The sequence below is a fragment of the Spathaspora passalidarum genome (assembly GCF_000223485.1).
Source record: "Spathaspora passalidarum NRRL Y-27907 unplaced genomic scaffold SPAPAscaffold_6, whole genome shotgun sequence".
In the NCBI taxonomy this organism is placed as follows: Eukaryota; Fungi; Ascomycota; class Pichiomycetes; order Serinales; family Debaryomycetaceae; genus Spathaspora; species Spathaspora passalidarum.
In genome coordinates this window covers 602,192-614,456 of record NW_006767430.1, presented here as the reverse complement: position 1 = coordinate 614,456, position 12,265 = coordinate 602,192, and the positions used below count along the sequence as shown (strand labels likewise).

General features: G+C 38.0%; 6 protein-coding genes across 6 annotated transcripts; 2 read left to right on the top strand and 4 right to left on the bottom strand. All coding sequences in view use genetic code 12, as the record gives it.

Moving 5' to 3' along the window:
- Positions 1 to 59: 59 nt before the first annotated feature.
- SPAPADRAFT_62837 (uncharacterized protein) lies at positions 60 to 611 on the bottom strand (the record flags this gene model as incomplete). Its single annotated transcript, XM_007376894.1, has 1 exon — positions 60 to 611. One exon carries the CDS (start codon positions 586 to 588, stop codon positions 112 to 114), a length of 477 nt encoding a protein of 158 aa, XP_007376956.1.
- Positions 612 to 834: 223 nt separating this feature from the next.
- Positions 835 to 1,222, bottom strand: SPAPADRAFT_62836 (uncharacterized protein; the record flags this gene model as incomplete). The annotated part of the gene is made up of 1 exon (XM_007376893.1): positions 835 to 1,222. One exon carries the CDS (start codon positions 1,203 to 1,205, stop codon positions 1,020 to 1,022), a length of 186 nt encoding a protein of 61 aa, XP_007376955.1.
- A 264-nt stretch (positions 1,223 to 1,486) lies between these two features.
- On the bottom strand, positions 1,487 to 3,415 carry OLE1 (stearoyl-CoA 9-desaturase; the record flags this gene model as incomplete). The annotated part of the gene is made up of 1 exon (XM_007376892.1): positions 1,487 to 3,415. The coding sequence occupies one exon, from the start codon at positions 3,331 to 3,333 to the stop codon at positions 1,876 to 1,878; it is 1,458 nt and encodes a 485-aa protein (XP_007376954.1).
- A 2,637-nt stretch (positions 3,416 to 6,052) lies between these two features.
- Positions 6,053 to 8,411, top strand: SDS24 (Sds24p; the record flags this gene model as incomplete). Its single annotated transcript, XM_007376891.1, has 1 exon — positions 6,053 to 8,411. One exon carries the CDS (start codon positions 7,007 to 7,009, stop codon positions 7,949 to 7,951), a length of 945 nt encoding a protein of 314 aa, XP_007376953.1.
- Positions 8,412 to 9,068: 657 nt separating this feature from the next.
- On the top strand, positions 9,069 to 10,445 carry TEF2 (translation elongation factor EF-1 alpha; the record flags this gene model as incomplete). The annotated part of the gene is made up of 1 exon (XM_007376890.1): positions 9,069 to 10,445. One exon carries the CDS (start codon positions 9,069 to 9,071, stop codon positions 10,443 to 10,445), a length of 1,377 nt encoding a protein of 458 aa, XP_007376952.1.
- A 90-nt stretch (positions 10,446 to 10,535) lies between these two features.
- SPAPADRAFT_142494 (uncharacterized protein) lies at positions 10,536 to 12,065 on the bottom strand (the record flags this gene model as incomplete). Its single annotated transcript, XM_007376889.1, has 2 exons — positions 10,536 to 11,932; positions 11,975 to 12,065. 2 exons carry the CDS (start codon positions 12,063 to 12,065, stop codon positions 10,536 to 10,538), a joined length of 1,488 nt encoding a protein of 495 aa, XP_007376951.1.
- Between the last annotated feature and the right edge of the window lie 200 nt (positions 12,066 to 12,265).

Below are 12,265 nucleotides of genomic sequence, written 5' to 3'. Positions count from 1 at the left end.
AAGTTTTTTGGAGGGTTACTCAAACTCAGTAAAGTTCCCAGGTATTACAAATCGATAAGCGTAAAATTTTCATTAATATGCTGCTCTATAAACTACATAGATTTTTTTGCCCTAATAATTAGCAAATTTGGCATCCCACTTTTCATTCTGGATAAATTCAATCAATGTCTTACTCCCAGTTTGTAATAAGGGATGCCCCGCAACAGTGGTGAGAAACTTTTCCAACCCTTGTCGTCTCTTTTCGATATTCAACTCGTCGAATTTATTCGAATTCAACAAGATTTTCCCCGGTAAAGGCGGGATGATCACCCTAGTGGTCTCCTGTTCGAGAATCTTGCGGAAAACTACAAAATCACTATATCTTCTGCGAACGCGACTGTTGCGTTTCTTGAATGCGGGGATGTTGGTCCGACACACAATCTCATAGTCGGTGAATAAGTTCAGACCATACCCGTGGGTGACGGGATTTCGTACTTCTACCTCGAGAAAGTCTTCGGGCTCGCCGTATATCTCATTGAATGATTGTGTTTGACGCTTGGGCGGACTGGTATTGATTACATCGCTGATTGGCTGGAATGGTCTTGACATTTTCAATGCTAATTGATGGGAAGGTGATTTTTAAGGTTAGTTTTTCTTTAGTCACGACTATTAAAGTTTTCTCTATCTAGTTAAAAAAAAAGGGCCTGTGTGTTATATGCAGGAGCATTGTTTTGAACTGAGAGTATGTCTTCTTAAATGAAGATCTTGAAGAGTTATAACACGGTTGACAAATCATCCTAAAGGTGTGTGTGAACCTTGGTTATTACTGTCTGCATAAACCTACATTTCTCCAATTCATGTAGCTCATAATTTTTAGCAAAAGCAAGGTGAAAAATATCACTAAAAAAACGACAAAAATATATCAAAAATATAGCCGAGTGGAGCTATTCAAACTCCGAAAGAAACAACCTACAAGCACATTGAATAATGTATTTCAAAAACCTGTTTTGTATATTCAAATATAACCACCAAATATAAACTTATAACCCGTTAATATTAGGAACATTGTGCAACTTGTTGCTAGTACTCAGCCATACAAAGGGCCAGCCCAACATGATAATCATTCCGGAAAACCAACCAGCAACTGGAAGAACTCTGCGACCGTAATACACGTATATTGGTGTAGGTCTTAATTTGTTGTATGCTAATCTAAGGGTTGGGTTCATTATGTATATGTTCTGTTAAAGCCAAACAAAAATCAAGAAGAAGAAGTAAATAAGTAAGTAAAAATTTGGATATTAAACCGGTATTTATAGTTATGGGCCCAACTGTAAAAATTAAAGCATCAAGTTTGATTGGACATTGCAAAAGGTTCCAGTTACCAAGCAAATTTAGGTTGCATGATGTATAACCCCATTCTAGGCTACCAACGCAACCCAAATTAGCCAATTTTAGTGGGTGCAAAAATAAAAATAAAAATAAATAAAAAAAAAAAGCTTTGGTTATTCCACTACCGCGTAAAAATCGAACGATTTTTTGCAAACCTTCAAGGAATTTACCGGAGTTGGCTGTAACAAACAATAATATCGCTCTAGATCATACGTTGATGTCCCAATCTCGCCTGATTTTTCCACTCGTTTGAATGTTGATTCAGTTGGGGTTCTCACGGAAACGTCCCCGACGTAAATTGATCTACCAAGAATTTTTCAGATAAGAAACCATACATGGCATATACGCCTCCAGTTCCTGAAATTTAACGGCTTTACACGGTTCACTCAAGTTGATTTTCATTTTATCCATTCGCTATGCATAATAATCTAATAAAACAAAATCGAAAACTTCGATCCACTATATAAAAATATACAACAAAACAACTAGAGAGAAATCTCATTCCGTTTAATTCTGCTTTTCCTTGGCCATCATTTGTTCTTGTAATTCAAATGTATCGGCTATAATATCCCCGTCTTTAACAACAGCTACTCTCATGGTAGCCAACAAGTTGTGAGCAGCGTTGGAGTGAGCGTAGACAGCACCATTGAAGGCTTTGGTGGCGTCCTTACCCAAGGAAGCTCTAACCAAAGCTTGTCCACCTGGATGTTCCTTGATGAATGCCTTGACATTGTGAATAATACCAGAAATAATGATCAAACCTTCCTTCTTGGCACGTTCATTAAATTCATGTCTGGTCCAAACTGGCAATTCTTCAACTGGAGTACCCCAGTTCAACTTGGACTTCATTCTATCCAACTTCTTTTGTTGTTGTTGTAATAAACCTTGTTCAATGGCATTTTGAGAGAAAGTCTTCAAATTCCAAGCTAAACCAAGCTTAGATAAACCCCAAATAACAATCTTGGTTGGATCATATTGGTACCACTTAATGGCATTTCTGTAATCAGATGGAAATTCATGATGGAAGTTGTGGTAACCTTCACCAAAGGTAACAAAGGCAGTTAAAACATGATCACGAGGGGTTCTTCTGTCGTCAAATGGTTGAACACCAATCCAATGGGCCAAGGAGTTGACACAGAAAGTAGCTTGTTGAATAAAGAAACACTTCAAGATACCTGCATAAATGAAACCTCCCCAGTAGTCACCCCAACCTAAACCAGCAACAAGAACAGGAGTAATAAAAGAGGCAAGAATCATAATCAATAAATAGTGTCTGTGTTGGAAAGTAACAACCCAATCAGCAGCAAAATCAGAAATATCAGCTCTGGCTCTGTTCTTTGGGTTTGGCTTAGACAACATCCATCCCATGTGAGAAAACCAGAAACCTCTTCTGGCATCATATGGATCTCTGGAAGTATCAGTATATCTGTGGTGAATTCTGTGAGAGTGACCCCACCATTTAATAGAACCTTCAATGGCACCAGCACCAAAAAAGGCGAAAAAGAGTCTTACAGGTAAAGCAGCATCATAGGACTTGTGTGAGTATAATCTGTGGTAACCGGCAGTGATGGAAACACCGGAGAAGACATATAATACAAATGCCAATGCAAGGGTCTTAATTTGAGGAGGGTGGAATATACTGTGATAAACACCAAAGGCGGGAATGGCAACAACAAGAATAAAGTTTAACCAATTGACATGTTGGTGGAAGTTGGATAATGTCACTGGTTGTTCAGAAATATGCTTCTTGTTAGCGTACTTGGCCTTTTCACGGGCATCCTTTTCTGCAAGGGATTCCATGGAATCCTTGGTAATTTCTTCAGCAGTGACCTTGACCATATCGGCGGTACCCATTAATTTACCACCTAAACCAGCAGCCACAATTCTTGGGACCTTCTTATTAGTACCTGCAGCAATCGCATTAAGAGAGGTGATATCTACCACTTCTAATTGTTCTTCAGACATGTTGTTATGTGTGTGTATATATGAGATGTGTTGTAGGATGGGTATAGTTGTTAGTGATAGGTGGTAAAAGTAGGATGTGGTGAGAAAGAAAAGAAGCAACCAGAAAAATGAAAAGGGATATATTGGTTCAGTATTATATATATTGTGTACTTCTCTAATTGCAAAAATTTTATTAACCTTAATTAAATTTCTTTTTTAACTGTTGTTTTATTTTTATTTTTTTTGATCCTCGTTTTAGCAAAATTGGGTTTTGTTCGATTTTTTTGTTAAATAAAAAATGTTGGGTATTGCTTATATGCAGGTTATTTCCGGAGCATGCATGGTTAAGTCCTAGAAAATAATTATCCATCCATTGTTCCTAGTATGCCAAAAAATCAAACCCCCGATGTTTTATTGTCTGTAACCTATTAATGTACCGAAGCGTGCATTCAACTCCGGAGATTAACAAAGATTATAATAGAACCAACAAAATTTATATTACATTCAAGCACCACTTTTTAAGGAGTCGTTTAAAAGGAATGCTTTCTTTTTTCTATTGTACTAGTGGCTATATTTTCTTTTTTTTTTTAACTTGTTTTTTTTATTTGCCTTTGGCCGAGATGCACGCCAAGCGATAACCAACATTTCAATTTTTGTTGTGCTGAGGTTAGACAACCTGGTATGCTTTGAGCATTGGGTCAGAAAAGTCTCGCCACTTGCTAAAATATTTCTTACAATCAGATAAGTCTCAATTGTCAACTGTTACAAATGTCATACGATAGAAGTGGTCAATTGTTGACGATAGTGTATCTTTATCGGTTTACGCGGTACATCCTTTTCTCCGTATGGCTCAATAGTAGGAGTTTCGGAACTTTTTTTTTTCCCTTTCTGCCAACAAAATTATATTGCCCTTCGGGTAAAATGCGAGGCATAGCGAATTTCATTTTATTTGCAACCATTAAACCGGGCTTTGTCAGTTCATTCTCACGGAGCGTAAATATTTTTAGCTCGAATCGTCAGAGATCTAAGTCATACGATGGCTCACAGATCAAATTTGTAATTATATTGTTGGACTATCATTTAGAAGTGAGCCAACAAAAATAGCCACAGTGTTTTGAACGTGATATTAATGAAACTTTTGGAAAAAATCGAGCTTGTGGCCTTCCACAACTTATGCTTATAATTTTTTATCATATGTCAGAATAAGTTTGTTCAACCGAGTATGTAGCGATTGTAACGTGACTTACTTAGCTTAATAATCCTCTCAATGCGTTTCCTTCAAAAGCAACCCACATTATAAGGTACCAACACAAAACTTTAAGGGATTTAGAGTGTAGTGTAGCTGCATTATCTTGCATGTTCGGGATACAGCCGGCAGTTTTCCCGTTAGACGTTACCAGTCTGCACCAGGATTAATCTAGTCCACCGACTAAAGCTTCGGAGTGCACAGCTGCGAAAAAAAAATTAGACTTAAACCATACATGAATACACATCAAAATGACTGTCTTGTGAAGATTGTGTTAGGGGTATATATATCCGAAGACTTCCACTTACAACTGTCACATAAATTGTTTTCAATTGTAGTAGTACTGCTATGATTTTTGACTCTCGTGCTCAATTGCGACTGACTTCAGGATATAGAACAGACAGACAAGATCATGCATACTTAGTATGGAAAAAGTACAATAAAGGGGTAAACAGAAAACGACCAGTGTTGAACCTTTATGTAAACTGGCCAAATAAACAGAATAGAGAGAATAAACTATAATGAATGTATTATAAATTATGTTGGATATATTATAAGCTACAGTTAGATAATGTAAATAGATAGGAACTGGGCGAGAGACTTTAAGTAGTGTATAGTTAAAAATTCAATATCTTCAGCGTTTCTCAATAACTCTTAATTATTATTGTAACTGAAGTATGTTTCAGAGTAGAATGTAGTATTTCCTTTGATCTAGTTGGTAACTTGTTCGTTTGAGGCGGTTAGGTTAATCTGTGGGGCCGGGTCATTCATTTTTTTATTTTTTTTAAAATTTTTTTTTGCCTGTTCAAGTAAATTTTGAACTTAGTTTTTATTCGGTACCTTAGACTTGTCTGAGAGAAGGAATTCCAATTGACTGCGATTGATGGCAGTAAATCCGGGTTATACCTACTTGATATCTACAGAAGTTTCTACACAAGTGCATATACCTGTTGATTAAAATTTTGTAATGAATACGAATGACGAATGACGAATAACCGACATTCCATTGTTGTTTGGATTTTAATGCAAAGAACATATGATTTTTCTATTGCATGAATTTATACGAGAGTTTAATAGTAAAAGACCAAGCATTTCAACTATAAATCGATTAAGATTGGATCGAGTAGGCTACCAATCGCCACGTTTATTTCTTGCGCTCTGGTGTTTACAAAGTTTCTGTCACATTCTCACCCCACAGTTTTTTTTTTTACAAGCAATGAGCAACAATTGACAACTATACATGCGTCATTCCCCCCCCACCTGGCTACTTAGACACCGTAATTTTTATTAAATTTCTTAGATTTAATTCTTAATCCGTTTCCGTCTCCCTCTTCCCTGCTTTACGATTTACCAATCTATCCAAGTGTCATCCAGTCATTACTTTTTACTTATTTAACTTAGTACTAACCACTTGGCCGGACACCACCCCCTTTTTTTGCCCATTTTTTTTTTCTTTTCTGGTTTTTGAATTTCAAAAACTGTCGACTCACCGAAATCGAGATTCAATCAGAGAGACAACACCGTTTAGTTTTGACAATCTATCATAATTCTATTCGTTAATACTCAATTCATCAAGTGCTAGATAGATACTTCTTCATCGTTCATTTACTTAATTGCTGTACATATCATTATTATAGACCTTTCCCCATCATGGTTAACCCACCATTTCCTAGACAAACTCCAAATTCGCCCCTTCCACCCCACGCTTCTATAGCTCAACAACAGCAACAGCAGCAGCAGCAACAACAACAACCACACTCGTCTGCTAGTTCTGCCTCTGCAGGTGCTGAAAGATCTCCTACTTCAGCCCATGCCCAACTCGCTAGTCATCACCCCCATCTTCACCATACATCTCGCAAGCCTTCAATTGTGGAATTGTTAAGCTCCCCACCACCATTGCCGGTCGAAGAAAGTGATTCCATCCACCATTTCAGTCTTTCACGCAATGCATCAATTAGCAGCTCTCGTTCTTCACAATCGCACCAAATTGGCCAACCTCCTCCAACACTGGGCCATGCCAATTCAATTCAAGGATTAGAGTGGAGTGAAATCCCATTGAGTGAATTAACCGAGCTGAATAAGTTGATTAGTATTCACAGTTCGGATTCCGTGCAACAAGCCTTTGAAACTTTGGTTTCTCATAATTTAACTAGTGTACCTGTATCAACTAACCAAGAAGATCACTCAGATTTAACAAACTGTTTGACTTTTGACTATAGTGATTTAAACACTTATTTATTGTTAATTATGAATAAAATTCCAATTCTGGAATTATGTGTTGATGACATTGGCACTGAAAAGGATACCCATGAACAAAAACAAGAACTTATCAACCAAGCTATAAACAAGGCTAAACGAGGTGAAGAAGTGCCAGTTGAGTTTATTATCAAATTACATCCTAAAAACCCATTCATTAAATTTAAAGAATCCGACACCTTATTCCCAGTAATGGAAACCCTTGGTAATGGAGTTCACAGAATTGCTATTACAGATGAACCAGGTTCAAAAATTACTGGGATCTTATCACAAAGAAGATTAATCAAGTACATGTGGGAAAACGCCAGAAGATTCCCAAGTTTGGATTTCTACTTGCAATCAACTTTACAAGATTTAAAGATTGGAGCAACCAATCCAATTACTATTTATGAAGATCAATTGTTGATTGAAGCCTTGCATAAAATGTTTAATGAAAGAGTATCTTCATTAGCGGTAATTGATAGATCAAGAACATTGATAGGTAATATTTCCATTGTTGATGTCAAGAATGTTACTAGTTTGAAAAATTCACATTTGTTATTTAAGTCAGTATTAAATTTCATTAGTTATAACTTAACCCAAAAAGGTATTGAAGAAGGACAAGATCAATTTCCAATTTTCCATGTTGACCAACAAAGTTCATTAGGAAGAGTAATTGCCAAATTGGTTGCTACTCAATCACATAGATTATGGATTGTCGATTCTCGTAAAGTTTCAACCAATGGAGGACAACAACAACAACAACAACAACAACCACCCCAGTCTCCTTTAACCTCTACAGCTGCCACCGTTGAGGGTACCTTAAAGGGATCACTTGCCCCATCATCCGCTGCATCATCAACCCCATCAACACCACAGGAACCAACTTATGGAGGATTCCCTGGCAAGTTAATTGGAGTGGTTTCCTTGACTGATATTTTAGGATTATTTGCTACTTCAAAGGGTAAGAAGACTGATCCACAATTTGCTCGTAATCAAAGAAGAAGATCACTGACTTCTTCTACCACAAGATCAAGTCTTGATGGTAGTAGCATTAGTGGAGAAATAAATATTCCTGTTCCTATTAGACAACCCGGAGATTCCAATAGTGATATTTTTAGAAAATCTTATACCAAGACTGACAATGGTAAGGAATGATAGTTTTTATAGTTTTAGTATTTTGTTTATTGTTTTGAATATAATTGTAGTAAAAAGAGAAGAGTTTTGTAGCTTACATAAAGGTTAAGTAGTGCAACTAGGAATCGAGACTTGGTATTACTGATTTCCAAGTTTAAAGTTCAAGTAGAGGTAAAAACTTTTGAAATTCGTGATAGCCTCAAACATGTTATTGTCTTCTAAAATGTGGATCTTTTCGGGATCTGGAGGTCACAAGAGTATTGACAACCATTAGTGTGTAACCACCTCAAGGTCTACCCCACCTTGTTGGTTATTTAGTCAAAATGAACAATCCCAGTTGTATGTAAATTGTTTACTTTACCCTTTAGTAAACTTTACTAGTAAGTTCATACCCTCTGAGTTAATCAAAGTTGCCACCACTTACATAATAGAAAGACAATTGCTGCAAAATCAACAGCTGACCCATTTATTAGCCCAATCCGTTTACTTGACACGTGTGAATCAAAAAAAAAAAAAAAGAAAAAATTGATAGTTCTTACTAAATTATTTTTCACCAAATAGAACGAATATTCGATGTAATTGAAAACTAACTCTGTTTGGTTGATGCAGTTTCTTTCAGTAGGTCCATGGTCCTAACAGCAATTGATTATTACCTTTCTGTGTGTGTTTGTCTAGAATATTCTAGTCATTTCTTTTCTTCTTATACGTTTGTGTAATTGTTTCTTGGATTTCTTTTTTTTTTTTGCCAGCACACTAGAGATGAGATCCAAAGAAAACTGCAATTATTGGGGGGTAAATAATGAAGTAAATTACACTGGACAAACCTATTATAAATAAGATCCATTGATATTAGCTCCTAATTGACTATTGAGAAAATTACACTCACAATTGACAACACATTTCCCACACATATTCCAGATTTAGCAAATTAAGCTTGAAACAAAACGATCCATGAAGGGTGAATAAAAAAATTTTTTATTGTTCATTATTTTTTTTGCCTTGCAAAAATTTTTTTTTTCAGTGGTGATCTGTTTCCTATAAATTACTGAGCCCATCCCCCTTTTTTTCACAAAGAAAATTTTTCTACTTTTCTCTTTCTTTCTTCCTTTTTGTTATAAACTCAATCAATCAATCAAAAATGGGTAAAGAAAAAACTCACGTTAACGTCGTTGTTATTGGTCACGTCGATTCTGGTAAGTCCACCACCACCGGTCACTTAATTTACAAGTGTGGTGGTATTGATAAGAGAACTATCGAAAAGTTCGAAAAGGAAGCCGCTGAATTAGGTAAGGGTTCTTTCAAGTACGCTTGGGTTTTGGACAAACTTAAGGCTGAAAGAGAAAGAGGTATCACCATTGATATCGCTTTATGGAAGTTCGAAACTCCAAAGTACCACGTTACCGTTATTGATGCTCCAGGTCACAGAGATTTCATCAAGAACATGATTACCGGTACTTCTCAAGCTGATTGTGCTATTTTGATTATTGCTGGTGGTACTGGTGAATTCGAAGCTGGTATTTCTAAGGATGGTCAAACCAGAGAACACGCTTTGTTAGCTTACACCTTAGGTGTCAAGCAATTGATTGTTGCTGTTAACAAGATGGACTCTGTTAAGTGGGACAAGAACAGATTCGAAGAAATCATCAAGGAAACCTCTAACTTCGTCAAGAAGGTTGGTTACAACCCTAAGTCCGTTCCATTCGTTCCAATCTCTGGTTGGAATGGTGACAACATGATTGAACCATCTGAAAACTGTCCATGGTACAAGGGTTGGGAAAAGGAAACCAAGGCTGGTAAGTCCACTGGTAAGACTTTGTTAGAAGCTATTGATGCTATTGAACCACCTTCCAGACCAACTGACAAGCCATTGAGATTACCATTGCAAGATGTCTACAAGATCGGTGGTATTGGTACTGTGCCAGTCGGTAGAGTTGAAACCGGTATCATCAAGGCCGGTATGGTTGTTACCTTTGCCCCAGCTGGTGTTACCACTGAAGTTAAGTCCGTCGAAATGCACCACGAACAATTAACTGAAGGTGTCCCAGGTGACAACGTTGGTTTCAACGTCAAGAACGTTTCCGTTAAGGAAATCAGAAGAGGTAACGTCTGTGGTGACTCCAAGAACGATCCACCAAAGGGTTGTGACTCTTTCAACGCTCAAGTTATTGTCTTGAACCACCCAGGTCAAATCTCCTCTGGTTACTCTCCAGTCTTGGATTGTCACACTGCCCACATTGCTTGTAAGTTCGACACTTTGATTGAAAAGATTGACAGAAGAACTGGTAAGAGTTTAGAAGCTAACCCTAAGTTCGTCAAGTCCGGTGATGCTGCTATCGTCAAGATGGTCCCAACCAAGCCAATGTGTGTTGAAGCTTTCACTGACTACCCACCATTAGGTAGATTCGCTGTCAGAGATATGAGACAAACTGTCGCTGTCGGTGTTATCAAGTCTGTTGAAAAGTCCGACAAGGCTGGTAAGGTTACCAAGGCTGCTCAAAAGGCTGCTAAGAAGTAAAACAACTAGTTATATATTTATATATTTGTTGTAATGAGAATGTATTTTACATGAGAAATAATAAAACTGTAGAAATGTGTAATATAAAAACTATATCAGTACCGCTTGGAATCCTTTACCACTGATTACTCCCATCCAATCACCTTTATCCTTTCTCCAACAAACATTATTAACCTCTAAATCTTCTTCGTAAGCTAGTACGGGAGTATCTAGTACAACACCAGTGCTACTACTAGAACTGCCACTCTTTGGAGTCAAATTATTACAATCCCAAACAAGCGCCTGACAATCGTCACCACCAGTTAACAAGTAATTCAGCGTTGGATGCCATTGGATCAGATTTATCAGGGCATGATTGATTCCTCCGAATGATCCGTCCAACGTCGCTACTGGTATTCCCGGCATTCTCATATCGATAATTATAACAAGGTTGGAGTTGATACCGACGGTGGCAAGATGGTGTTGGTCAATATTTGAAGTAGAAAGACAAATCAATGCCTTGGAATTAAATGTGGATGAAGCTGGATTGCTGGACGAGGAGGAAGACGTGGCCGTCATCGTGGGTGGTTCATAGATTATAGTCGAATGTTCAAGACTCCTCAAGTCAAACACTCTCATTGATCCATCATTGCCTACTGATGCAAAGACATTGGTTGATTTATGAATGCACTTCACGTCAAACACTTCAGAGTCGTGGGCAATTAATTGGGTTTTAACCGTGGCGGTGTCGGTGGTTTCATCGCGCGGGTGACTGCGGTGTAAATCCCACACTGTGCATGTTGTGTCTACACTCGATGTGATTAATATGCTAGGATCAGTTTTGTTCCAATCAAAAGACGTTATTGGAGGGTACGTGTTTATATCATCGTTTTTGGAGCTTGATCCATTGTTGCCAAGCGAGTTCGAACTTGATGTGCAACTGCTGGCGGTATTATTGGCCAATATGTGAGTCTGGGTCAAACTGTAGTTATTATGATGGTTGTTGTTACTATCGTACCCTTCTTCCTTGTTCACCTTATACAATCTTAACACTTCACTGGAAGCAGCAAGGCGTTCACTGCCGCCGTTTGATGCCATCATTGGATCCCATTGTAAATGTGTAATCGGATAATCGACACTGGTCTCGGCCACCCGCAGGAAATAAAATCCTTGGACAACGTCATCATCGTACCCGGCAGTAGGCGACATCACATCGTCATTATTCTTAAACTCCTGTTCGTAACTTACGCCATGGATAATCTCCAATTTATTCGTGAACCCTTCTTTGTACGAACCTAGCGCGATGCAATCCAGTTCGGAATTAGCAACATACTGCCAGTCACTGGTGTAAAGCGGCAACTGGCTGAAATAATATGAATTCCGTTCTAAAGGTGTGGTAGTAGTCATCAAGCTAGGTGATGAAGTCGAGCTGAGTGGAGGTGTCTTCGGAACCGGGGTGGTTCCACTAGTGAATCGCAGCTGGTTGTGACTGAAAGGAGAGTGTAAACCTGATGGACCCTGCGACGACATGTTGGTAGAGATTGACGAACTGGTGGATAAGATCCCATACGAGGCAGGAGAATATGATGGGGCACCTGTTGATATTGAGCTACGTTTTGATCGATTGTTGTACCAGTCCATTACTATTTAAAGCCTGGTTGGCGTGGGTTCCGTATATTACAAAGAGTCAAAAAGGGCTGAACAAAAAAAAAAAATAGTTTATTTTTCTTTTTTGTCGCATGTGGTGAAATTCGGGGGTGCTACCAAACAATACCGCTTGCAAAAAGATCATTCGATAGATCTGAACAGGGAAAAGGGGGGGTGAGGGGGTGGGATCTACT